At 40.4% G+C, this 25,632-nt stretch overlaps 1 protein-coding gene across 2 annotated transcripts; it reads right to left on the bottom strand.

The window, feature by feature from the left end:
- Window positions 1–745: 745 nt before the first annotated feature.
- On the bottom strand, window positions 746–23,977 carry erbb3b (erb-b2 receptor tyrosine kinase 3b). Of its 2 annotated transcripts, none has more exons than XM_041800406.1 (28): window positions 23,679–23,977; window positions 21,680–21,834; window positions 21,406–21,592; window positions 18,720–18,845; window positions 18,554–18,616; window positions 18,252–18,370; window positions 15,713–15,854; window positions 15,425–15,538; window positions 15,229–15,346; window positions 14,851–14,924; window positions 14,644–14,734; window positions 12,595–12,797; window positions 11,693–11,825; window positions 11,498–11,591; window positions 11,163–11,320; window positions 11,005–11,061; window positions 10,397–10,538; window positions 10,175–10,294; window positions 9,957–10,055; window positions 6,777–6,962; window positions 6,534–6,689; window positions 6,358–6,433; window positions 6,110–6,256; window positions 2,941–3,038; window positions 2,688–2,864; window positions 2,525–2,596; window positions 2,056–2,350; window positions 746–1,958 (listed from the first exon to the last, which is right to left on the bottom strand). In XM_041800406.1, exons 1-28 carry the CDS (start codon window positions 23,758–23,760, stop codon window positions 1,075–1,077), a joined length of 4,368 nt encoding a protein of 1,455 aa, XP_041656340.1. In that variant the 5' UTR covers window positions 23,761–23,977; the 3' UTR covers window positions 746–1,074. The 2 variants fall into 2 exon arrangements, with proteins under 2 accessions (XP_041656340.1, XP_041656341.1); XM_041800407.1 differs by having other exon boundaries at window positions 15,229–15,337.
- Window positions 23,978–25,632: the final 1,655 nt, after the last annotated feature.

Raw genomic sequence — 25,632 nt, 5'->3', positions numbered from 1 at the left:
ATCTTTAGGCGTCTACAGTGAGTTGCGAGAGTGCATTGTTAGCCAAACGGATGGTCTGACATTATAAAACTGCTGCTTTAATGTTTATAAGAGAAAAAACAAAGCATTCAGAAGCCAATATGACAAGAAGAAATCATATGCCTCCTTTTTTCTTCCAATAAGAATTCTTAATATGACATTTAGAGGATTCGTGTTTTTTAAATTAGAAACCTATTTTACATTTGAGACGAAGTCCGGTGTAAACCAGTGGATACGTAAAAGTACGGTGGATATGAAATGAACCAATTTACGTATTCATCACTAAAGTTCAGAATATCTTATTAGGATGATTTCCTTCAGTCAGTCTTGCATTGAAAACATGTCAGAAATATTTTCCTTAATGGTTTTATTCTAATTGACTGTGTTGATCATTCACAAACAAACTTTTGACGAAAACGTAAAAATGTGGAGATAAACATCTCAATTCTATGAATCATCTTTGACTTGCCTCCGACCAAATCGCGCGCGACTACATCTCTTTTTTTTTCAACGTTCACTGTGGACTGAGGTCAAGCTAGAGGTGTGCAAAAAATGATTGGATTTAGGTTTTATGTACGTGAAAACATTTTGACAAAGATATTGAAACGTCAGCCTCTTACATATCAATGACCAAGGTATTTGTAAAATAACTATTTATTTATTCATATAATACACAATGTTATAAGAAATTGAAAAAATGGGACATTGAAACCTCAACTCACAAAATACAAAAGTACTGTAAACAATATTGTCACAATAACAGAGACATGGGTAATCTTAAAAATGCCTTTTTTCTCCTGCAGGGACTGATTACCATATCATTTAACCTGAAAACACTTGTTTTATATGCATAAAGTTCTTTTTTGTCCTGTAACAACTCGTATATTTCTTTTTAAAACCAGCTATCTACTACATACAATGACTTCTATTTGTATATTTCTTTAAAAACTCTATTTTTTCTTGTTGTTTAGCATATCTTTTAAAAATAGTTACACAATACAAAAAAGAAAAAAAAAAAAGACAGCTACATAACTTTCTCAGTCCCGGGCCACATTATTAGGTACGTACAGCATCTGCCTTGATGAACAGTCTGCTGTGCCAGTAGTCTGGGTTGTCAAACGATGTGTTGCTGCCAGGTTCCCCCATGCCAGCACACACCTTGATGTATCCCCCAATCTCTGCACACCTGCCGCTGCCCATATCCTCGCCAACGGTCCTCCCCTTCACTGGGAGGTTCTGGTAGTCTGTCTGCTCCCACCCCCTGGGAACCACTCCAAGTCTGGCCATCTCCTCATACTCCTCCACCTTTTCTCCTCCAGCTGTGAGCACATCTGGCCTGGGCACGACGGTACCACTCAGATCCCCTTGCAGTAGTTGTTTATTTGTGTTCTGCTCCTCTTCCTCCTCAGGCTCTTTTTTCAACACCTCCACAGTTTGGGTTGTTTCCTCTGTCTCTGCGACAGATGTTTGGCTCCTACTTTTCTCCCATGCCTGATCCTCTCCCTCTGTAGAGTCACATCGCCTGATATCCATGTATTCATACCTGCATTTCCCTTTGGCTTCATCTCCTTGGTCACCAACAGCTCTAATCCCACTGTTACAGTCTTTAGAGGGCTGATGTTCCTCTGAGGAATCTCTTTGATCTGCAATATTACTATTACAACTACCCTGTTCTTGCTTATTTGACAAAACTGAGACTGAAGCCAGAGTTTCTTCATTCTCTACAGTTAATGGGGCAATGGAGGTTGTAGAGGGTAAAGGTGAAGATTTAGGATTAGGTAATAATGAAGGACCAGGGGCACTGGCTTGTGTTAGGTTGCAGCTGGTGGAGCTTGACTTTTTGCTCATGATTTCATACTCCTGAGAGGGACTCCTCACCACAAGGGACAGATTATCCTTGAGTTTTTGGTTTCTTCGCCCAGATTTAGCAACCCTACAGACTGTGAAAGAACATGTAAAGGACATAGCTTAAATATGTAATGCATGAAAGGAAAGTATCATCAATCAGCATGCTCTTATCTCAAAACTATAATTTACCTCTCTCTGGGGTAACAGGTGACCCGGCCAGGACGTAGCCATAGTGATCCACCTCCTCCTCTTCCTCTGCTGTCCACACCTTATACGAGCATGGACTTGATGCTGTAGAGAGTTTCCGGTGTCGCCCAATTAATTTTCTGGGATTTCCCCTCTCTGAACCAAACCTGGCTCTGTGAAGACTCCCCCTGCTTCGAGACCCTTCCTCTCGTGGCTCTGCCTCCCTGTTGGCTCCCCAGAGCTCTGACCTTTCAGGCAGTGTCCGCACAGAGCTCAATCGAGACCTCTGAAGCCACAGCTGAGACAGAGAAGCAAAAGACTTGGACTGATGTAGCAGCATATATAAATGAAATAACAACACATTAGTAGAGCTAAATATTAAAACTGATTAAAATATGGCTACCAGCTAAAAAAAGAGAGTTAAGCCTTATAAATCTTTGAATTCACTTGCGTGAACATGTGTCTGTATCACCTGACGAATACTGTCAACAGGGCTAGGGGTCATCGGCAGGTATCCAAGTGGTCCGGCCTGAGAGGTACCACTCTACAAATCAAGTAAGAAATGATGTCCCATGGTACTTCCTGGACCCCTGTAATGTTTGTAATATATATCAAATCTAGGATGCATTTCATACCTTATAAGAATTAATCCTGGACCGAGACAAACTCCAAGATGGAGAGTGTTGAAGAGGAGGAGTAGCCAAACCATCCTCCAGTCCTTCCTCATCCTGGTCTTCCAAAGCTGCCTCCAGAAGCCCTCTCTCTGACTCTCTTCGATGGATCTCTCCTGAGGCCATTTCTGCTTCCTCAGACTACAAAGTATCACATAAATAGTTTTATGGAAGAACCAGTAGATTTTTTAACATAATAAGTGAGAATAAAACTCACCTTGATGACTAAATATCTAGGAGGGTCTCTTGCCATGCGGGTAAAATCACTTGCCAGTTCTTTAAATGTCGGCCTTATGTTTTCATCAATCATCCAGCCTTGAAGAGAATATGGAAAAAACTGTCACTAAGTAAGCATGTTTACTTTTAGGAGTAGGCTTTATTATTTTTGATAAAGCTTATGCGAGGCTTATACTGTTGTCCAAGACTGTAGCAGCCTCAGGTGTGCTTCTATAGATTTAGACTGCTGGGACCAGTCTTGGAAGCTCTGTCTTAGATTGTATGGACTATACCTCGTTTGTATTCATAACTTTGTGGTAAGGGTCCAGTTTTTGCTTTATACATTATTTGTACTGCATTGCAGTGTTTCCCAAACTTTCTTTCTGGTGACCAACTTTTTAGAGGGCAAAGCCATCATGACCCAACAACTTCATTTTTTGTACATTATTGCTTATCAAGTCTGATATGTCCTCGGCTGGTTGGTTGAGGTGATGGCCAGTGCTAGCTGGTATAATATTAATTGTGGACTCAATCTGGTCCTGGCACTTTCCATTTCATGAGCCTAGAAGTGGCCACTTCACCTCTGTCACATAGCCTTTCTTTATAAATGTCCCACTAAATACTGGTGCAAAGAAATTCTTAAAACTCATTTGGTGACCCCCCCAAAAATATCCTGTGACCCATCTGTGGGGCCTATCCCAGACTTTGGGAATGAGTGCTGTATTGTGTTCTACTAAGTCTGTATATATTAGTATATTTACCTCAATGAGAAGAGGAATAGTTGGCTCAAAATGGGGGTTTTGCAGCTTTATTTTTCAGTAGAAAAATAGAGTTTGTTTGTTTATAAGTGTTTCCTTAAACCTCTATTCAATACGTCATGTATGAGATGATGGGTGAGTAAATGAGCGTGTACAAAGAATTCTGGCTTTAGAAATCTTGAGCTTTATACAGTATTCCAATGGATTTTGAAATTTTGGCTGGGACATGGTTTATGCAAGATTTCTTGTTTAGTTTATCATCAGTTTTGACACCTAAAAATTCATTTTCACACACTGTTTTAATATCAGCTTAATTGATCCTAATCTGTCGAGGTCTTATGCCTGATTTTAAAAATGATGCATTTTGTTTAATCAAGGTTAAGTGATAATATCTTAGCTTCAAACCATTTCTAAATTTTTTTCTCCACTGTATCTAGAAGTTGTTTCAAATGTCCCCCTCTCCAGGAGATCATTGTGTCATCAGCAAATAAATTACATTTCAGTGACTTTAAAACCAAACATCTAGACAAGTCTGGTGTGTGGCTCCTTACCCTCATGTCATTCCTCTACTCTCATCCCGGTTTCTGACTCTACCTGCTATCCCCTATAAGTAAAGGCATAAAAGCCCGAATATAAATCTTCAAGAAAACCAGCATATTGAGACACATGTGCATTATTAGTTTGACTTTAGTGTCTTTGATACACTATATTGCCAAAAGTATTCGCTCTCCTGCCTTGACGCACATATGAACTTAAGTGACATCCCATTCTTAATCCATAGGATTTAATATGACGTTGGTCCACCTTTGCAGCCATAACAACCTCAACTCTTCTGGGAAGGCTTTTCACAAGATTTAGGAGTGTGTTTATGGGAATTTTTGACTATTCTTTCAGAAGCGCATTTGTGAGGTCACACACTGATGTTGGACGAGAAGGCCTGGCTCTCAGTCTCCACTCTAATTCATCCCAAAGGTGTTCTATCAGGTTGAGGTCAGGACTCTGTGCAGGCCAATCAAGTTCATCCACACCTAACTCTCTCATTCATGTCTTTATAGACCTTGCTTTGTGCACTGGAGCACAGTCTTGTTGGAAAAGGAAGGGGCCATTCCCAAACTGTCCCTGCAAAGTTGGGAGCATGGAACTGTCCAAAATCTCTTGGTATGCTGAAGCATTCAGAGTTCCTTTCACTGGAACTAAGGGGCCAAGCCATGCTTCTGAAAAAGAAACCCACACCATAATACCCCCTCCACCAAACTTTACATTTGGCACAATGCAGTCAGATAAGTACCATTCCCCTGACAACCACCAAACCCAGACTCATCCATCAGATTGCCAGATGGAGAAGTGCAATTCGTCACTCCAGAGAATGCATCTTCACTGCTCTAGAGTCCAGTGCCGGCGTGCTTTACACCACTGCATCCGACACTTTACATTAAACTTGGTGATGTATGGCTTGGATGCTGCTGCTCAGCCATGGAAACCCATTCCATGAAGCTCTCTACTTTTTTCTTGAGCTAATCTGAAGGCCACATGCAGTTTGGAGATCTGTAGCGATTGACTCTGCAGAAAGTTGGCGGCCTCTGTGCACTATGCGCCTCAGCACCCACTGACCCCGCTTCGTCATTTTAAGTGGTCTACCGCTTCGTGGCTGAGTTGCTGTCGTTCCCAATCGCTTCCACTTTGTTGTAATACCACTGACAGTTGACTGTGGAATATTTAGGAGCGAGGAAATTTCACAACTGGACTTGTTGCACAGGTGGCATCCTATCATAGTACCATGCTGGAATTCACTGATTTCCTGAGAGCGACCCATTCTTTCACAAATGTTTGTAGAAACAGTCTGCATGCCTAGGTGCTTGATTTTATACACCTGTGGCCATGGAAGTGATTGGAACACCTGATTTCAATTATTTAGATGGGTGAGTAAATACTTTTGACAATCTAGTGTATGTCTTTTTGACTCACATGCAGGCATTTTTGTGCAGCACACTCTGGGTTGTGATGTCATTTTGCTGCATTGGTCTTCTACCCGCATCTTACAGACTGCACTCATTTCAATCTACATTACAGTTCTATATTGTCCTCTTTACTGTCACTTTACTAAAACGGCACTCTGAAGGATGCCACTCCCTGGACATAGGATAAAGAAAAATGCAGTCATATGGCATCACTACCCAGAGTGCAACGCACAAAAATGGCAGTCTCCATGTGAATCTGTTTCTTAAGTTTTCTCCAAAATTAAAACATATAAAAATACCAACGTATATGTAGTGTAATAAAGACAACATGTTTTATTATGCTGGGACCCATTATAAAAAGAGTATAGTCTAGAATCATTATAAAAAGGTGCTTTAAAATAAGCATTAATTAAATGATTGATTATGCCCATTGTTGTAAAGCTATGTTACTCACATTTAACCATGACCATGTAGACGTCTATAGTGCAGATGTGTGGCTGTGACAGTCTTTCACCCTTCTCCAACAGACCTGGCACCTCCTGAGGCTGCACGGACGCATATGGCTCTGCCCCAAATGACATCATCTCCCACACTGTCACCCCTGTCCAGGAGGATATCCAACACATTTTACTCTTGTCTGACAAAATTCACAGACAGCAGCTTTCAGGAGGAAAATTTAGCTTTTGGCAAGCAGCCTCTTACCATAACTCCAAACGTCACTCTGATGAGTGTACCGTCTAAACAAGATGCTTTCAAGGGCCATCCATTTTATGGGAGTCTGGATTAAGAGACAGATTGCAGACATGCTGTACAGATTTATTCAATTACCCGGAAAAGCACTTAAAGTGACTTCACTGAAGTGAATAAGTCATAAGAACCTTTGTGTCAGTGTAGACGTATTTCTTGTCGTCAGGATAGAGCAAGTCTGCCACGCCATAGTCTGATATCTGGACCTGGTAGCCGTTCTTCAGCAGGATGTTACGGGCAGCAAGGTTCCTGTGAACCATGCAATGCTCCTCCAGATAATACATACCCTAAAAAACCAACAGTGCATATACCTTATATTTACTCTGATTGATTATTGTCATAATTTGTTCACAAAAATAATGACATGCACTTACCTTAGCTATCTGCACACACCAGTTGAGCAGGCGCTGGGGATCCAGGCTGGTCTTGTGGTGCCTGATGTGCTCCAGTAAGGATCCATGAGAGCTGAGCTGGGTCACCAGCTGCAGAGTTGGACCTGGACAGATACCAAGCAGCCTCACAATGTAGGGATGGTCCAGGCTGCCCATGGAGAGCATATGCTGTAAAGACAGCAAATTAAATAAGATTTTACAATGCATGAACTCAGATATTACACTGAAAATAGAGAAAAGTTGGATTAACCTAAAATTACTTCAATGGTAACACACAAAGCCCTGTGATTGACTGGTGACCAGTCCAGGGTGTACCCCGCCTCTCGCCCAATGTCAGCTGGGACAGGCTCCAGCCCCTATGCGACCTCCAATGGGATAAGCGGTATAGAAAATGGATGGATGGATGGTAACACAAAACTGACCTAAGTTTTCCCAACGCAACTTAACAAGTTGTATTAAGTTGTATTAAGTTGTATTGAGTTTTTGTAAAGCTACACGTTCTACATACACATACACTGCAATTTCCCCCCATTTTATTAAGTGATATTAACTGAAAGATGTACACTGAACCAGTAAGTCCTCCTCCATTATGATTTGCTTACCACTCAATGTTTATTGGTGTTGCTCCCCACAGGCGGGACTTATCTGACTGAGTCAGTAACTTCACTCATGGTGCAAAAGTGTCTAACGCCCAAAGGCATTCTGGTAAAAGTCTGAAGATTAAGCAAATATCCAGGCAACTACAATGTAATTTACCTGAGCTCACAGTTCTGTGTCAAAGGAACAATTTAAACTTCAAGTTGAAATAGCCAACAAAAGTACACAACCACCTCTAATAAGTAAAACTGGATTAGATTCATGCAAAATATTATATCACTTAATAAACAATCAAATACACTTTTAAGAATGTAGAAAGAGATTTGTCTAGCTTCAGGCTAAAGAAAAATCCAAACAAATTGAATATAAGCACCATTAACCCATAAAAGTCCATAAGAAATCCTTATGAAGATATATAAAGCAAAAACAAAGTAGAAAATATTCATCCATATATAAAGTATCCAAAAAGATGTTTTCAAATAAGAAGGGGGTTAATTATTTTTAAAAAGTGTATCTAACCTTTATTTAATGAGGAAAACCTTGTTGAGATTAAGAATCTCTTTACCATGGGTGCCCTGACCAAGATGGATAGCAGCACAGTTAACAAAGTTACTGATAGACAACCATACAAGCATAGTTGTTCATAAGAAAACATGACATAATGAAGTAAACAAATATTTTAGAAACAAGGCTACAATTATAAAAACTCTCAGTCAGGCTGGACATCAACCACATTTCTGCCTCTGAGTCATCCAGCATCCTCTTAAAAGCATCCAAAGAGATCAAGTCATCAAGTGTCAGGTCCTTTTGATCTAAGCAAAGGGAGCAGTAAACTTAAATGCTAATTTCCAAGTTCAGTTCTGATCTTCGGGACAGTCAGAAAAGATCTGAAACTGATATGTTCCGGTACTCTTCTGACCGAGAAGGTCAGAACATATGGAGGAAGAAAACAAGACTAGTCTTGTAAAATCTGAATATGCTAGTGTTTTAGTCTACATGTGGACAAAGAAGACCATCCTATATGTTTGTACAGCAAGGAGTGATGGGTGAAGGCTTTGAATTAGTGATGAACCTCCGAGCTACATGATACACAGTTTATAGAGTGTAGTGTGCAAGAACAAAACATCCCCATAGTCCTGCACTGACAAAAAAAGTGTTAGCATCCAGTCTCTTTAAAGATTCAAAAGAAAGGCAGGATCTGACTCTGAAATCAAACTAGTTTTAATTTAACCTTTTTACCAGCTGCTGAATGTAAGATGTTAAAGAAAGAGCTTTATTGATCAAAAACACCTAAATCCAAACAGATTCTGGGCTTTGAGAGCACCTTCTGTGATGTAAAAGATAGATTTATTAGTTTTACCCCTACCTATTCTTTTTTGGACAATGTTGCTTTAGATCTCTTTGTTTTTTATCACCTTGCTTTAATTTGGGGTTCAAAACAAAGTTTATGAAAAAATTCAACCCTGCAAGCAAAACTGATTTAAGTTTTTTAAAATGAGATTTTCATCTCAATTCAAGAAAGTCTCCAAGTAAATTAACCTGCTGCATGGCAGACATTTTTTTTATTAATTACAAACAATTTAGGCATGAATTTTTGCTTATAATAACTTAAAGCATTTATCTGGACATGTCTGGTGAATAATTTAATGTAATGGGATATTATTGACTACAGACTAGACAAATGTACTTCATAACATTTGAGTTTTTGCAGCATATGATTAACTTTTCTGGTATGTGTTTGAAATGATAAAGCTTTTATAAAGACCAGTTACCAGCAAAACTTTAAGATACAAACATTTGTATGACATGTGTCAGGTTAATGGTTACTTCTCTGAAGTTTTAACTTATTTAAAACCCCTTAAAAATCTGAGGGCATACTGATGGGCTGGCAGATTTTTTTTAAACAAATCATTTTTTTAAATAAAATGTAAATATAACATGTTATACATCACCGGAAAGCTCTATTTCTCATTCCAGGATAAAACCACCACAGCAGCCGCAATCAATGCATTTGTCAGACTACAGAGCTCACCATTAGAAGCTCTCCTGTTCTCCCCTGATCATAATATTCCTTCAAAAAAAATTTTTTAGTCCAAAACAGGATTGCATCCATGAAAGAAAATGTCTGCCAAACTTCAATCCTTTTTGGAGTCTCCAGTTCGAAAACACCCCATCTTTGCCCCATTAAAAAATGTGTAAACTTCTCATTTTCTGTTCTATTGTTATGAACTTTGAACCTGAACTAGGTAAGACTTCGTGCTTTGGCCTAGTTGAGTTTCATATCTCCCAGCTACAGTTATACCGGCCTCTGTTTCACAATACAAGTTCTGACAGGAAAACAAATGTTTTTGTTGTATTACTCAATACCAGTAGCAGCTGCAGTGAGTCTGACAGTTTAGGAAGAAATTTCAGAGTGTTACCTTTGTAAAGACACATTGTGTGTTATTCCAAATGGTTGAAACACAGCATTCAATTAAATTTTAGTTTTCCTGGATAGGTATTTTGGACTCATTTTACCATGAAATTCGAAAGGGTTAATGAGTGTAAAAAAACTCAGATACTCACATCAGTGATCTCTATAAAGGTCTGTCGGCCTGAGCTGTCCTGGATGGTCTTTATGGCTACAGGGATCTTCACTGTCTCCCCCTCTGGAGTCCAAAAACCCTTCAAAACAATTTCACATTGTAGAGCAGCCACATTTGTTTGCATGATTCTCTTAAATTCCAACTATAATGGCATATAAATCTGTTGATATCCAAGAAGACAAAGCAGTAGATGAATACCTTGTATACTGTGCCAAAAACTCCTGAGCCAAGTGCTTTGATTTTCTTCAACTCTGAAGGCCTCAGGATGCGAGCATGAACCTTAGTACCTTTCTCTCCAGGACCTAGGGGCTCAAAACTCTGCCAAAAAACGAAGAATAAATCCCATATAATTGTTTTCCCTCACTCATGGTAGGCCAGGTTGTGGCAGCTAATGAGGCTGGTTGATCCCTTAAGTCTCACCTCTCCACTCTCCAGGTACCTCCTCATGGCTCTCTTGCGGCGTATGGCTAGACCTCGGTGGTAGAGCAGGCCGAGGAAAAACAACACCAGGCAGAAAATCAAACCTGCTGGGACACCTAAAGCTATACCCGTGATCTGACCACTGCAGAGAGAAGCAGAGAGAGATGCTGGTGTGGGGATACAAGCTGAAAGGCCAGTTAAAGGTATGATGTCAGGAAAATAGCTGTCTTTGGAAGAAACTGAAGTTTGATGTTGACTGTGTTGTCCTGCTGAAATTGTAGATTATATCCATATAATGAATTACACCTATATAGGGAACTGTAGCATAAGAAAAGTGAAGCTGAATGAAACACTGGAGAAAGGAGACTCCCTGGTGGCTTTTTGCAGCCCATTGGCCTACATGGTTGCCTTTAAGGGCATAACTTGGTTACAGGATTCTTATTCTTTCAATAGGGCACGAGAATCTTGTTTTTGCTTCAAATAAGGTAGCAGGAAAATTGGGTCAAATTAAATTTTAAAATGTACTAGTATAGAACAGCTGAGTTGTGGATGGATCAAACATGCTGCAGTGTAGTGTTTCAAATTCACCAGCAGAGGGAGACACTCACCTGCTCACTGCCAGACTTGCTGCCTCTAAACAGTCCTTTAAACCTGGGCCTGTGCATCTGAAACACATTAACACAGCCTTATCTTTAACGGCCTCTGATTTTATGATTTCCACACATCTGTGTAAGAAAATTCACATATATCTAGTGTCCATTCTCACCCCTGTGTGCAGTTGTGGTGACACGGTTCACAGTAACCCTCTCTGTTGGGATATTTAAAGATCAGCCCCCTCTGACCATCGTTCACTCCAGTGGGACAGAAGGACATGCAGTAAGGACCATCTTGGAAGTTGACACATGCCTCACATTCATCTGCACCCTAACATGCAAAGAGAAGATGAAGAGTTGAGTAACCAATTTTTTTATAGTTATATATATATAACTATATATATAAATGCCTCCCTAATCATGGTAAAATACAAACTAGATTTATAAGCAGAACTATACAAAAGCACTTCCACAGTGTTACATAAATAAAGTGTATGGTATAAATTACCAGCCCAGTGCAGCTGCTTCTCCCACTCTGAGGCTTACACTCTGGATGACAGGCCACACATTCCCCATTAGGTCGGGCAAATTCTCTTGGAATTCTGGGAAAACATTTTTAAAAATATGTATATAAATATATGTATAGATTATACCACTGAAATAGCATTTATGAAAATATGCACACATAAATGTATCTACTAACCCAGTATGAAAATTACAACTGCCCACACATGTGCCCTCTCGGCTGTAATTCCTGCAGGAGACGCACTGGTCAGGCCCCGGACCCCAGCAGCCGGAGTCTGAACACAGCGGGTCACACACATGTCCCTCTGCAGCTACACATACACAAGGATGAGAAAAGCATCAGGAAACAGCAGCATTATTATAGAGTATTGGGCATTTGGATACAAATCTGATGTAACAATTGTTCATGCATCCATACTATGCATTTACAATACATCTTCAGTAATGACCTGCAATCAACTTCCATGCATCCGTCTCTTTTCTACACTGCTTATCCCATTGTGGGTTGCAGGGGGCTGAAGCCTATCCTAGCTGTCACTGGGCAAGAGGTGGAGTACGACCTGGACTGGTTGACTGTCAGTCATAGGGCTCAGAATTTACTTGCTCAGCTCTTTTACAAATAAATCCCCACATATTATAGCTCTCAGGCTTGCCATGGTTCGGTATCCACATGCTGTGTATCTAGATGCTATGTATAATGGGGTACTGAGTGTAGATCAATGAGAATAAAAATGTTTTTTCGACAGTAGCATCAGGCACCAACATAACAAAATTCTAAAAAGTAAAGGGGATCTGAATACTTACCTAATGGACTATAAATAATGGGAGCTCCTTTTTTCCCCATTTTTGCTGTTTTTTGATGGACATGACAAAGCCATAATGGTACCAAATGACATGCCAATTATGAGCTTTATCATTGAACTTAGCTCAGTGATCTGAGTCAGATATGTCCTCAGTATGCATCTACATGTTGCATCAATGGTTACCACTTTGTATCTGGATGCCCAAAAATGGATGTTAATATATGTTACTGCAGGGTATAAATAAGGTGTTAGAGTTCAGAGGGTTTTTTTTCCTCACCACATTCTGCCAGTGGTTTGTTGTTGCTGAGGTTGTTGACTCTGACTCTGCGGCCTCTGAACAGCTGTGCCCAGTTGACGGTGTGCTGGTAACAGAGGTTGGCGTTCTGACTGATGTACACGCTGCCATCACTGATCTCACGCAGCGAGCGCAGACCCAGTGAGGTGAGAGTGGGGATGCGCATGACCATCAGAGAAAAACGCCTTGAGATAAAGTGACAAAGGACAAAAAGTGCAAAAAAGAAATAAATTAGACTGAGTATAACAACAATAACCACTATTCCAATGTAAGTCTGCAAAATGACATTCTGCACCTCTGTGTCTGTCATATGAGGAGCACATACAGTACATATGAACACAGTTACCTGGTTAAAGCTTTTAAGCAAAGAAAGAGAAGGGAGAGGGAATTAAGAAAGTGTAGCAGCACAAAGCACCAGGGTTTGTCATGAGGTGTGAATAGTGAGCGCAGCTTGGAGCAGACAGCTAGGAGAGTGTCGAGTGTGCCAGGGAGAAGTGTTGACGCATGGTTATGCAACAAACCGAACATCTGATACAGAGAGATTTTAGTTTAGGCAAAAACACGAGGATCAAAATCTACAGTGGCTATAGAAAGTTATGAAAATGAAAAGTAAGTGACTATGTAAATATTCACCCCATTAAAGTCAGTACTTAGTAGATGCACCTCTGGCTGCAGTCACAGCACTGAGTCTATGTGGATAGGTCTCAATCAGTTTTTTTTTCTTATAGTGGTAGCCAGGAATACTGGTTAACCAGTCACTGGACTTAATACTACAATCACTTGAGACACATTCATAGTGTCTCACTCATGCTCAGGTGATCCCCATTTCACTAATTGTGAGACCACTGGCACCAGTTGGCTGGACTTCTGTTAAATAAGGTCAGTCATTTTAAATGGTGGTGAAAATTTATGCTGTCACTTATTTTATCTTAAAGCCAGGCATACACTGTGCGATTTCAAGCCGACCATACGACAGTCGTGGCAGAATGTCAGCTCATACTGTGCGACTGAATCACTTACGATGCACGACCATCGCGCACGAGTTGTGTGCTCACACTGTACGATCCGACGGTCGTGCATGACCGGAGTGCTCACACTGTGCGACTGAAGTCAGGACAGGCTGTGACATAAACTCGCTGAGTTTCCTTTTTAAAAGTCTCACACACTCAGGGTGAAGTGACTCCAGTCATATTCTCTCTCTCTCCTCCCCCTATCTCTCCCGCTCTCTCTCTCCTTCTCCTGCTACCTTTCTCTGTCCTAAACACACAAACACCATCAGCTCTGTGTCATCTGCAGGTCCGCGGATAGGAATATTTCCTGCTCGTTTATTTACTTTATCATCGCGGGGTGCATCAGAAAGTCATTCTAGCGGTTGTCATGGTAATTTAGGACATTGTCTGACTGTTTATAAAGGAAAACAATCCCCCAAAGTTGTTTATTCTGCTCGCATTTCTGCTCTCACTATGAAGTGTATGGAGTCGCATGACCAAAATATCAAACAGGTCGTCAGGTCGTAGTCGGGCCATTGTCGGCCATCGTACCCCCCGTACACAGCACAACAAACGATGCCCAATCTGACTGAAAGTTGCCCCGACTTCACAGTGAGTCGTGCAACTCTAAATTCGTGGATGAATTGCAGGAAAATCGCAAAGTGTACACCCGGCACACATTTCTGTTTAACTGACATTGGCATTACTTTGTTGAAATCTGTTTTGACCTTGACATGTTTTTTTTCTGTATCTTTTTTCTCAGAAAAGCCAAATTATATTGACCATAACTGACTTATTGAAATCAATAAAAGGGTAAAACATCCAGGTGGGTGAATAGTTTTTATAGGCACTGTAACTATTGTGTCCAGCAGGTGCTTCTTTGTTAAATTTCCTTTTGAATATGAGTAAAATGAAATAATTCTGAAATAGTCAATTCTTTTCAAATAAACACAGGATTAAGGAAATGAAAAGAAATCTTCTTGATATCTTTCTATTAAATTGTCCCATTGACTGTCATATAAAAAACATCCTTCAGTCTTACTTGTAGAGCGACCTCCCTTGAATGGTAGTCAGACTTGAAAAAACTGACAGATCATTTAGTTCTTTTGGCCATGATTGGATGTTTAGGATATCTAGTGGTAGAAAAGGACATATCATTAAAATTCCTCATTGATTTGTCACAAAGAAGGTAGAAAATGTACTGAAAAGCTGCTAGAATCCTTTTAAAAATCTGACAGTTAATACAAACCTGTAATTTCTCTTACAGTGCGGAAAACTTCCAGTTTTTTAGCATCCAGGGGTGGGATGTTCTTAAAGTCGTCACTACGACAAACAAATAACATAAAGGTAAATTGTCAATGGACTTGGGATTGAGTAGTGCTTTTTTCACATCACACTGACACACTGATAGTTGCTATGTGAAGTACTCATCATTATTATCTGACTCTTTCAAACTAAGGTGCCACTGATGCAACAGTGGGAGCAAACTGTGTCACGTGTCTTGCCAAAGGACAAATCAGCACGTGACTGCACATTGAAAGTCTACCTCTGGTCCACAGCAGCCACTTGAACAATCTCACTGTGAAGCACTATAAGTTTAGATTCTTCTGACAGTAAAACCAATTACCCAAGAATCCCTGTGACCAGGAAGTGAAGGCTGCCCTGGATCTTGGTGCAGTTAATGAAGCTGTCAATGTTGCTTGAGTCTACAGTTTGTCTGTGCTCAGCACCCGTACCTTCACACACTGCAGGGAGTAAAAAACAGTGTCATTAGCTTTAAAATAAAGCCAGTGTAAGTGGTGAGGAATGATTTTAGGCAGCACCTTTTGGACAGAGTCCGCTGCAGAGCTCACACTGCCTCTGGCCCTCTCTCTCTACTTCCATCTTATCTGGAGGACAAGCACTCACACAGGAGCTACCATCCACAACAAAATGGGCTGCAAGGAGAGGAAACAATGAGAAAAATAACATCTCAGAAGGTTCAGGAGAAATAGAAAGTCTTCAGCTTTAATACCAGGCATCTTGTCATGGGTAAAGGATGGCCAAAAAATATTCTTAGAAGCAAATGCCTCTACTATGCAAACACAGATGAACAAACACAGACGACTCACTGGGGCACTGGGAGACACAAATGGAGCCGTACTGATATTTAGCGTTGGGGTTGGTCTCCATCTGAAATGTCTGCTTGTTGTAAATCAAAGTCTGCGGACACTGAGGTACACAGGCTCCAGAGTCGTTAAAATGACGGCAGGCCTATACACAAAAACACAGACGCATAAACACATCCAGATGATTACACATGAGCAATTTCTTGGCGACAAATGTCTGTTATTGGTAAATAAATAAATGAATCATCTCAAAGTAGTCTATACAAAGTAAAGTGAGTTTGGTGATCTTGTGATTTTTTTTTATACACAGTGTCTATAAAAGTGTTCCCCCTTGGATGTTTAACCGTTTTACTGATTTAATAAATCAACCATAGTCAATAAAATTTGGCTTTTTTGACAAAAAACCTCTTTGATGTTATAATGCTTGTAATTTAATCAGTATTCCTGGGTACCATTACACCATGAAGACAAAAGAACACTCCAAGAAACTCAGAGAAAAGGTTATTGAAAGTATAATTTAAGGGATGGATACAAAAAAAATCCAAAGCACTGAACTTCCCCAAGATTTCAGTTATCATCATCAATCAATGGAAGGAATATGGCACATGTGTAAATCTGCCTAGTTTAGGCTGTCCTCACAAACTGAGTGACAGTGAGAGTAAGAGAGGCTACCAAGACACCTATGACTACTCTGAAGGAGTTAAAAGCTTCAGCAGTTGAGATGGGAGAAACTCTGCAAATAACAGCTGTTGCCTGGGTTCTTCACAAGTCAAAACTTTTTGGGAGATCGGCAAGGAGAAAGCCAACGTTGAAGAAAAATCATATTAAAACTTGGCAAGAGTTCCCCGAAAGCATGTGGGAGACTCTATGGTCAAGTGGAAGAATATTCTTTGGTCTGATGAGACCAAAATTGTGCTTTTTGGCCATCAGACAAGATGCTATGTTTGGCAGACACCAAACACTGCACATCACCTCAAACACACCATCCCCACTGTGAAGCATGGAGGTGGCAGCATCATGCTGTGGGGATGCTTCTCAGCAGCCAGCCCTGGAAGGCTTGTAAAGGTAGAGGGTAAAATCAATGTGGAAAAGTGCAGGAGAACATCTTATTCAGTCTGTAAGAGAACTATGGCTTGGGAGAAGATTTATTTTCCAGCAAGACAATGACTCAAAGCATACAGAGAGAGCTACACAGAAATGTTTTAAAGACAACAAGGTGAATGTCCTGGATTGGCCAAGTCAAAGCCCAGACCTCAATCCAATAGAGAATTTATGGTTAGACTTGAAAAGTGCTGTTCACACCTGATCCCCATGCAGTCTGATAGAGCTTGAGCAATTTTGCAAAAAAGAATGGAATAAAATGTTTCTTTCCACATGTGCAAGCCTGACTAAGACCTATCCACACAGACTCAGTGCTGTGATTGCAGCCAAAGGTGCATCTAATAAATACTGACTTTAATGGGGTGAATATTTATGAGGTCACTTATTTTACCTTACAAGTATTTAATAAATTGACATAACTTTCAGAAATCTGGTTCCACTTCGACATAAAAGAGGATTTTTTGTAAAATATTTTTGTCAAAAAGCCAAATTTTATTGACCATGATTGATTAATGAAATCATTTAAAGGGTATACCATCCAATGGAGTGAACCCTTTAATTGGCGTTGTAGATAACAAATAGAAGATGACCTAGGACAGAGCCCTGGGGAATACCATTAGAGACTAGAAAGGGGTTAATGGAGATTAACTACAGTAATTCTAAGATTAATCTTGATTAAAAATGTCATTGAAGCCCCAACAAACAGCAAGCGTACTTTTATTTTTTCTAGGTCATTCATTTGCTTATATGTTTTTCATATTTACTCCCTTATAGGCTACAACATTTAGATATTTTATATTTATAAAGAAATTTTAACTTTCTGTAAACACACTTAAAATAAATAGATAGTTGCTGAGTATTATTGTAAACTGTTTTCGTAGGGTGTCTAATTGATTATCAAATATGATTTTAACTTTTTTATCATCATGCTACCTCTGTCCCACCTGGACAAATGGACATTACCGGGGATTAATTAAAACAGAATTAATTCAAAAGACAGCCATTACTAGTCTTAACAATGCACTGTTTCCTCCTGTCAATATATTTATCTGTTTGTGTTATGATTCTACAATAAATATGAACATCACTCAAAGTTATTTATTTATGGACATTGGTTTTGGATAAGCATGAAGACCATTCCTATGCATCTTCACAAGTAAATAATGAGAGAGGTATGAAATAATCTATTGTTTACAAAGGAATAATGTCCATTTGTTTCTGTTTGACACGTGGCTAAAGATACCAGGAAGAGCAACACCAAAAAAGATTAAAATCAGTGTTTTGAGTCTGCACAACTGTAATGATGTCATGATTGAAACAGAAACATAGAGAGCGGGAGTTTCTTGCATCTGTAAGGGGATTTCCACATCACACTATCATAGTATCTTGCAAAACATCGCATGAACAGATTCCAGTAGGGAGGTTAACTGAGAATACTCACAAAACAGTCCACATCCAGAGGGCCTTTACATCCTGCTGCACACTCTATGTGACAGCAGTCCCTAGGGCTCGTCCCAAAACAGCGGCCATTACACTGTGGAGCGCACACCGTCTTAGTCACTGAGACATAGAGGGAAGAGACGGGGTGAACAGAGGTCACTGATGTGCATGTGTATGTGTTGTGTCTTTGTGTGTGCATCTCTCTCTCTCTCTATTCTGTGTATGAAGAGAGGCATTCTGTGGAAGCAAAGGAGGAGGGGAAGAGATGAAACACAGAGAAAATCAGAACAATTGGGCACTCACAGATTTGACACTGGTCCTTATTTGGCCCCCAGCAGTAATCTCCACAAGATTTGTGGCACGGGCCTAAAGAGATAAAGATGAAAAAGAGGAAAACTACTTTTAGGAAAGAGGAAATAATGGATAACTTGGGCATTTTGTTAAAAAAACACACACATTCATCACATACCTCTCTCTCCATTGTACTGGATGTCAACAGGAGCGCTGTTGTCCCTGATGATATCCTGCCAGTAGATCCAGGGCCCATAACTCAGGTACTTGTTGTTGATAATCTGCACTCCTCCCTCCAGAATCTCTGAAGTAACGGATGAGAAATTATGTAATTTATAGCAATGATGTGAATGTCTTGTAGACTAGGAGGTTACAGAAACACTCAAGACATCATCTAACAAAACAGTATGTACACTGAATATTTTATGAATGATGTAGATGGCTTTTACACTGTACACAAAACTATAAAATAGCAGTACATTTTCTTCATTTTAACAGTATACATGACATAAATGTATATGCTAATGTTTTAGTATTTAGCTTTCATGCACTTAATCATATTTCTGTCAGGAACACTCTCTTCATACATTTTACCATTTTATTGCAAATGGATGTATAGTTTTACTTGGTGGAGAGGGCTCTGTTCTACAGATGCTCCCTATGTTAGTCAAGCAGCATGCTTTGACTTTCCAGGGAGCGCATAGCTAGAAACCCCCATATGGATGGATACATTAATGACAATAGGTACAGAACACAATAGAATTAGTTCAAAAGTAATTCATCAATAGTAGCTTGAATATCAATATGAGGGTGCAACAAGCTTTATGCTATAAAGGAGGAGGCTGGAGTGGTGAGGTTAAGCTTTGCCAGCAGCAGCGTGGTGCATCACAGACCGTTCATCTGAGACGCTGTATATCTTAGAACAGAAATACACACTAAAACTTTTAAAATAAAATCCAATTGAACTTTTATTTAGGGTTATGGTAAGGGTTAATGTCATGGTTAGGCTACCAAAAGTCAGAAACCCGAACAGCACACATTCCTGCCTTTCCTGTGCATACGAGGAAAGCCTGAGGCAGGGAGCAAAACAGTAAAAACCCAGAGCAGAGCAGGCATCAGTGACAACAGAATGACATTGATTAATTCAGACGCAGAATAAAAAGGAGCTGGGGTGGAGGAAGTTTGCAAAAGCAGCTTGCAAAGGGAGCAGCAAGGTGTAGGCGTACCAGAGAAGCTTATGGTGGCATGAGCACATTTAGCCAAAAGGAAGTTTAGCGAGAATCCGCTGGTAGTCAGCTGATGACAATCAAATGGCAGTTCTTACACCGTGCCCTGCCTGAACCAACACTATATGCATAACTTGCAAAATAAGGGGAAAATCCCAACAAAGTATTTGTTAGATTTCAGAATCACAAGCAAGGGGTGAACATGAAGCCCAACTACCTTGACTTTTGACCACATACATCTGACAAGTTCAGTCTTGACACTGAGAGAATATTTGTGGAAAAGATTAAAAGAAAATCCCTCAAAATGTTCTTGGGGGATCTAGTTCACAAGCAAGGGGTGACCATGAGGCCAAATGACTTTTAAGATGAACTACTCTATATGGACCAAAGTTTTTTGGGCACTGTTTAAGGGAACTGTTTTCAAGTACATATACTTTAATATGTAGTTGGTCTCCTTTTTGTAGCTAAGACAGCTTTCAGTATTCTTGGAAGGCTTTCGACAAGATTCTATAGTGCCTCTAAGGGAATATGTGCCCATTCATTCTGTAGAGCATTTATGAGGTCAAGAACTGATGGTGCCAAGAGGGCCTGGCTCACAATCTCTGCCCCAGTTCTCCCAAAAGGTGCTTGATGGGGTTGAGATCAGGGCTCTGTGTGGGCCAGTCAAGTTCTGCCACACCAAACTCATCAAACCATGTCTTTACAATTCTTTCTTTGTGCACTGGGTCACAGTCATGTTGGAATATAAAAGAGACCTTCCCCAAACTGTTGCCACAAAGTTGGAGGCACAGCATTGTTCAAAATGTCTTGGTAAACTGAAGCATTAAGATTGCACTTCACTGGAGATAATGAGCCAAGCCCAAACCCTGAAAAACAGCCCGATACCATTATCTCTCCTCCACCAAACTTCCTCATTGGCTCAATGCAGTCAGGCAGGTAATGTTCCCCCAGCATCCGCCAGATTCACTCATCTGACTGCCAAACGGAAAAGCGGGATTTGTCACTCCACAGAACATGTCTCCACCACACTCCTACACCATTACATGCTTGGCATTGGACTTAGTAATGTGAGGCATTCATGCAGCTGCTCTGGCATAGAAACCCCTTCCATAACACCCCAGCTGCAGTTTTGTGCTTACATAAATGTCAGTGGAAACTCAGAGCTCTTTTGCTATGGAATCAGCAGAGCAGTGGTGACTTTTATGCACCATGCGCCTTGACAGTCATTGACCCCACTCAAACTGTCTTATTACAAAGGTGATATCTGTCACAGTGCCCTGCTTGAAGTCACTGAGTGCTTCAGAACAACTCATTTTGTATCATGTATGTTTGCAAATGGATACTGCATGGCTAGGTGCTGGATTTTACACACTTGTAGTAGAAGGTCTGATTGAAGCACCTAAATTCAATATTTAACAGATGTGGCCAAATATTTTGTCCATATAGTGTATAATCTTCAAAATGTGATAACTTGAATCCTTAAGTCAAAATTCACATTTGTGCAAAATGATTGTCAAAATCTGAACAGCTCATCCTTGAGTCGTAGTCATATTTGTGTAGTTTAAAGAAAATCTCTCAAAGCCTTATGTCATCTTTAATTATGTCTACAACTCATGCGTACTTGTTATTTCTCTCTACCTGTCAGATTTGCAAGCCCAAGCTGCCACAGACCATTAGAGCCATCCTTGGGGTAGTTGAAGAAGATAGAAAGAGCAAAGCGCCTTTCATAGAGGCTGTTTCCTCTGATGACTCGAAGCTGCCCCAGAGGAATCTCCTGAAAGTTATTCACAGCAATGAGGACGTAGCCAGTCACCTCGCGGACTGTCTGCAAGGGAAAAAAACAAAAGAGCCTTCACCTTGTGTATACAGACCATTTACAGTAAAGTGAGACATAGAGGAGGACAAGTTTTACCTTGAGGAAGGAGATGTCCCAGTTACTCTCAATCTGAGTGATCTCCAGGTTTCCCATAATGATCTCACAGCCAGTATAGCGGTCCTTAGTCAAGTTGTACTGGTTCTCCTGGGAACCTGTGGAGCTCAGTCCATTTTGTGTACCAGGACACACCACTGATTTATACACAGAGGAAAAAAAACACATCACACAAAGAGAATTGCAAAGAATACATCCATTTGAATTTACTTGGTAGTTACCTGTGTAAGGCCTACAGTGCCTATAAAAAGTATTCAGCCCTGTGGATGTTTTACCCTTGTATTGATTTTATCAGGCATGGTCAATATAATCTAGCTTTTGAGAAAAAACTTAACAAACAAACAAATAAAAACCTCTTTAATGATTGCAGCCAAAGGTGTATCTACTAAATACTGACTTGAAGGGGGCAAATATTTATGCAGTGACTTATTTTACATTACATATTTTTATGATTGGTCTATAAAATCAATAAAAAGGGTAACACATCAAAAGCGGCGAATACTTTTTATAGGGACTGTATAGATGTTTGTTTATATGAACTACATGCACTTCACATTGCATCTAACTTTTTGCAAGCCATAGTGGCAGTCTAATAAAAATCAATGATAGGGATAGCATTGGAAAAAAAATTAAACTTAGCATGCATCAACAGTTTTTAGCTAATTAAAAATAGTGCGTGATGTGCCAAAGTATCACAAACATAGAGAGACACTGCAGCTCCTCAAAGGAGACCAGATGGTGAATATTTGAGTGCTGTAGGGCTATTTATTGTTTCTGCAGTATTTAGGGTTCAGTCTTCCTGGTGCTGTTTACTGCTGTTCAATGCAAAGCAGAGTTGAAGGCTAAACCCTGCTTCAAGGAGCAGACCAGGCCTGAGGCTGATGGAGGAGAAGGGCCCAGGGTCGAGGAGAGCAGAGGTCTTCTCATACAAAGTGGCCCATTGTGATAAATTTATAAATGTGGACAGTGTGTCACAGTGAGTGAAGAGTGATGCAGTAACAGACAGTGCTTCTGTGTGTGTGTGGGTGTGTGTGTGTGTTTGACAAGTCTGGATTGCTGAGATCATACCAACAGACAATGGGGCCTGTGTGAGTGGGACATTCTGGCAGAGAGAAGGGAAATATCGTGAATGGAAGGAGACACACACACCATGTCAGTGAGTAATAAAAATGGTGGGACTAGTCCTTTATGTGCAATTATTACACACCTGCAGTGGCATCACAAGCCATATTTAATATCTGCACCAGGAGCTTTAAAACATCGTGAAGCAACACTAAAATAAACCTTTGAGGCTTTATACATTAATTTTTTTACAAAATATATGGGATTTATAAGTTGACAGAACAATTATCTGTATTTTATGCACTTTTCTGCTCAGGCATTTCCCCTGAAGTAGATACAAGCACAAAAAGTTTAACTCAGTTGCATAAAATTCCAACTTTTTCTAACAATTTAGAAGTCCATGCATGCACTGAAAGGACTGCAGATTACTTTTTAAAAGACTAAAGGGGAATTTTATCGTGTATCAAAACAAGAGCACCGACATCTGCACATTGAGGAGGGCCAGATGTTCTCAGTAGCTTTTTACAACTTGAGGTCATTGGCATGCAGTTGACATGAGAGTCCTGTCTCCAGCAGGACATTAATGCTCCTTTAATTTATCTCTAGCTGCATATAAAAAGTTGATATATTAGTGCAGTAAGGGCTTTGATTGGAGGCTAGTAATGAGCTCCTAAGAAAGATAAGAGCTGTTTGATCCCGGATGAAGTAGAGATGAGGGAAAATAGCTGCAAGAAAGCTCTCTAGACAACTGGCCGGTAACAATCCTTTCTACTGTCTTCAATTTTTATTCAAAAAATATATATAGCAAGGTAATAGCTGGCGCTGTAAAGAAATTAATTCCGTGGCTCATGGCACGAACAACATACTTAACGATACTTCAACATTTGAAACAGGGTAGACAGTATGATAAATTTCCTACCTTCATGTGTTTGGGATGATACAGTTTGTAGCTTCCATGATAATGTTGCACAAAAGAATATGACCCGCCACAGCTGGAGCATGTTGAAGTAGATTTAGTGAAAGCTTATCATATCACACAGGCTCAGGTAGTCCTTCGTGCAGCTAGCAATGTAAAGGATGGATAAATCGAGGGTAAAATAAATACAGTAAAGCTCAATCAGGCTCCCAAGTTTGTCAGAATTACTGCGAATGAAAAATAAGACTTCAAAGGAAGTGAAAAAACGCAAACTAAGCTAAAAAAGAGCGGTTAAATTTCGCTAAATGCGTAACTGGAAACGAACAAGTGGCAGCTTATTTTGACGACAGGTTTTCCCTCCCGGAGAGAGGCACGTGATTGGCCAGGAGCCCAGACCATTAACCAATCAGAGGTCTGTCCGTCTTTTTTTCCACTCCGAACGTCCCACACAAAGAAAATACCCCAAGCTATAGTACTAACCTACAAAACAAAGCGAAACAGGATGTCTGCATAAAATATGATAAGATTTGACATAAAATGAGAGCATAAAGATTAATAATAAGGAAAAAAATGAGGAGCAATTAGCTTATAAGACAAAAATCTGTTGCATTTGCCCTTGTTTAAACACCGTAAACATCCTATAATGTGAAGTTATTTTGGTCTCATGCTGTCAGCTGCAGTCTGTGGAAGCCGCGCTGTGGTCTCCCAGTCAGCACCCAGCTCTGTGAGTGGCTGTACTGTCTCTCCCCGTAAAGAGCAGTATTGTCCCCCACACAGCCCTGTGAACTGGTTAATCACCACTTTGATGCGTATGGAGCAGTGTGTCACAATGGGCACATTGTCAGATGGTCAAGTGACTTCTGAACCCCAAACAAGAACATGCTTAATTTGAGGACGATTCGCCTCAGAGCAGGCGAGATTCCTGGACATGAAACTGTGGGTGAAAAGATGAAGACTTAGTGATGGATTCGTATCAGTACTGCTTCTGACAGATGTACTGTTAATCTTATTTTGTAGGAGACAGCTGAACAGTTGTTTGAGAAAGTCTATTAAGAAAATAGCCAAGTATCACTTTATAACAGAAAGGGGATTGTAGGCTGATCTGTTTGATGTTTTTCTCCAGTAAGACCCATCATATGAAGTTTACCAAGGTGTAAAAGAATTAAGCCTTTTTGTTGTGGCATAATTTGATAACACATTACTGTCTGTACCTTTGAACTGAACTTCAGGCATCCGTCCAGCAGCTCTTTAGTGTCCAGCAGGAGGAGACAGAGTCTGAGGATTGCCTGTGTATGATGCTGCGGGGTCTGTGGGAGGTGCATGTCTGTTTCTGCTTTATTATTATTACATGACCCATAAATTTAGATGCAATGTCAAATATGTTTTGGTATATTATTCAGTTGAGATTTGAATGATGAAAAACTTTAAACACACTGTGTTACTTAAGAAGTCAGAAGACATTTTAACAACTAGAGTCAGTTTCCATTAACAGCAGTTGGTGTGAATATGCCGGTCTAATTCGATGAAGCAGAATAAAGTGGAAGAAATCAGAGGAAATTAAATTCTATTGATATCATGAAGATTTTTGGAGATTGCTGTTCACATTCTCTGCAGGGATTCTCCATCTAAAGGTCAAGAAAAGTGACCCCTTATAAAGGCCTGATGATTCTGCAGAGTTGGGCAGTTAGACAGGGCCACCTCGGTGTCAGCCTCAGTGTCCGTCTCGCCCTGGTGGCCCTGTCCCTTCCAAGGCGAGCTGTGGGGGTGACTGCTGTGGCCTTTTTTTGCGGTTGCCACTCCCTTATGAGATTGATGAATTGATTGTGGGGCTGCTGCCAGTGTGTCTGTGCCCTGGGCGAAGGCGTCCCGGTTACGGGTGGGAATCCCAGCTATGGCATCCGCCCTGGGGCAGCTCATTGTGGCCATCCTGCAGGGGGCCCTGGGGGCTGGTGGCCCC

Source organism: Cheilinus undulatus, linkage group 11 (genome assembly GCF_018320785.1).
Source record: "Cheilinus undulatus linkage group 11, ASM1832078v1, whole genome shotgun sequence".
Taxonomy (NCBI): Eukaryota; Metazoa; Chordata; class Actinopteri; order Labriformes; family Labridae; genus Cheilinus; species Cheilinus undulatus.
This window is presented reverse-complemented; position numbering and strand designations above follow the sequence as displayed.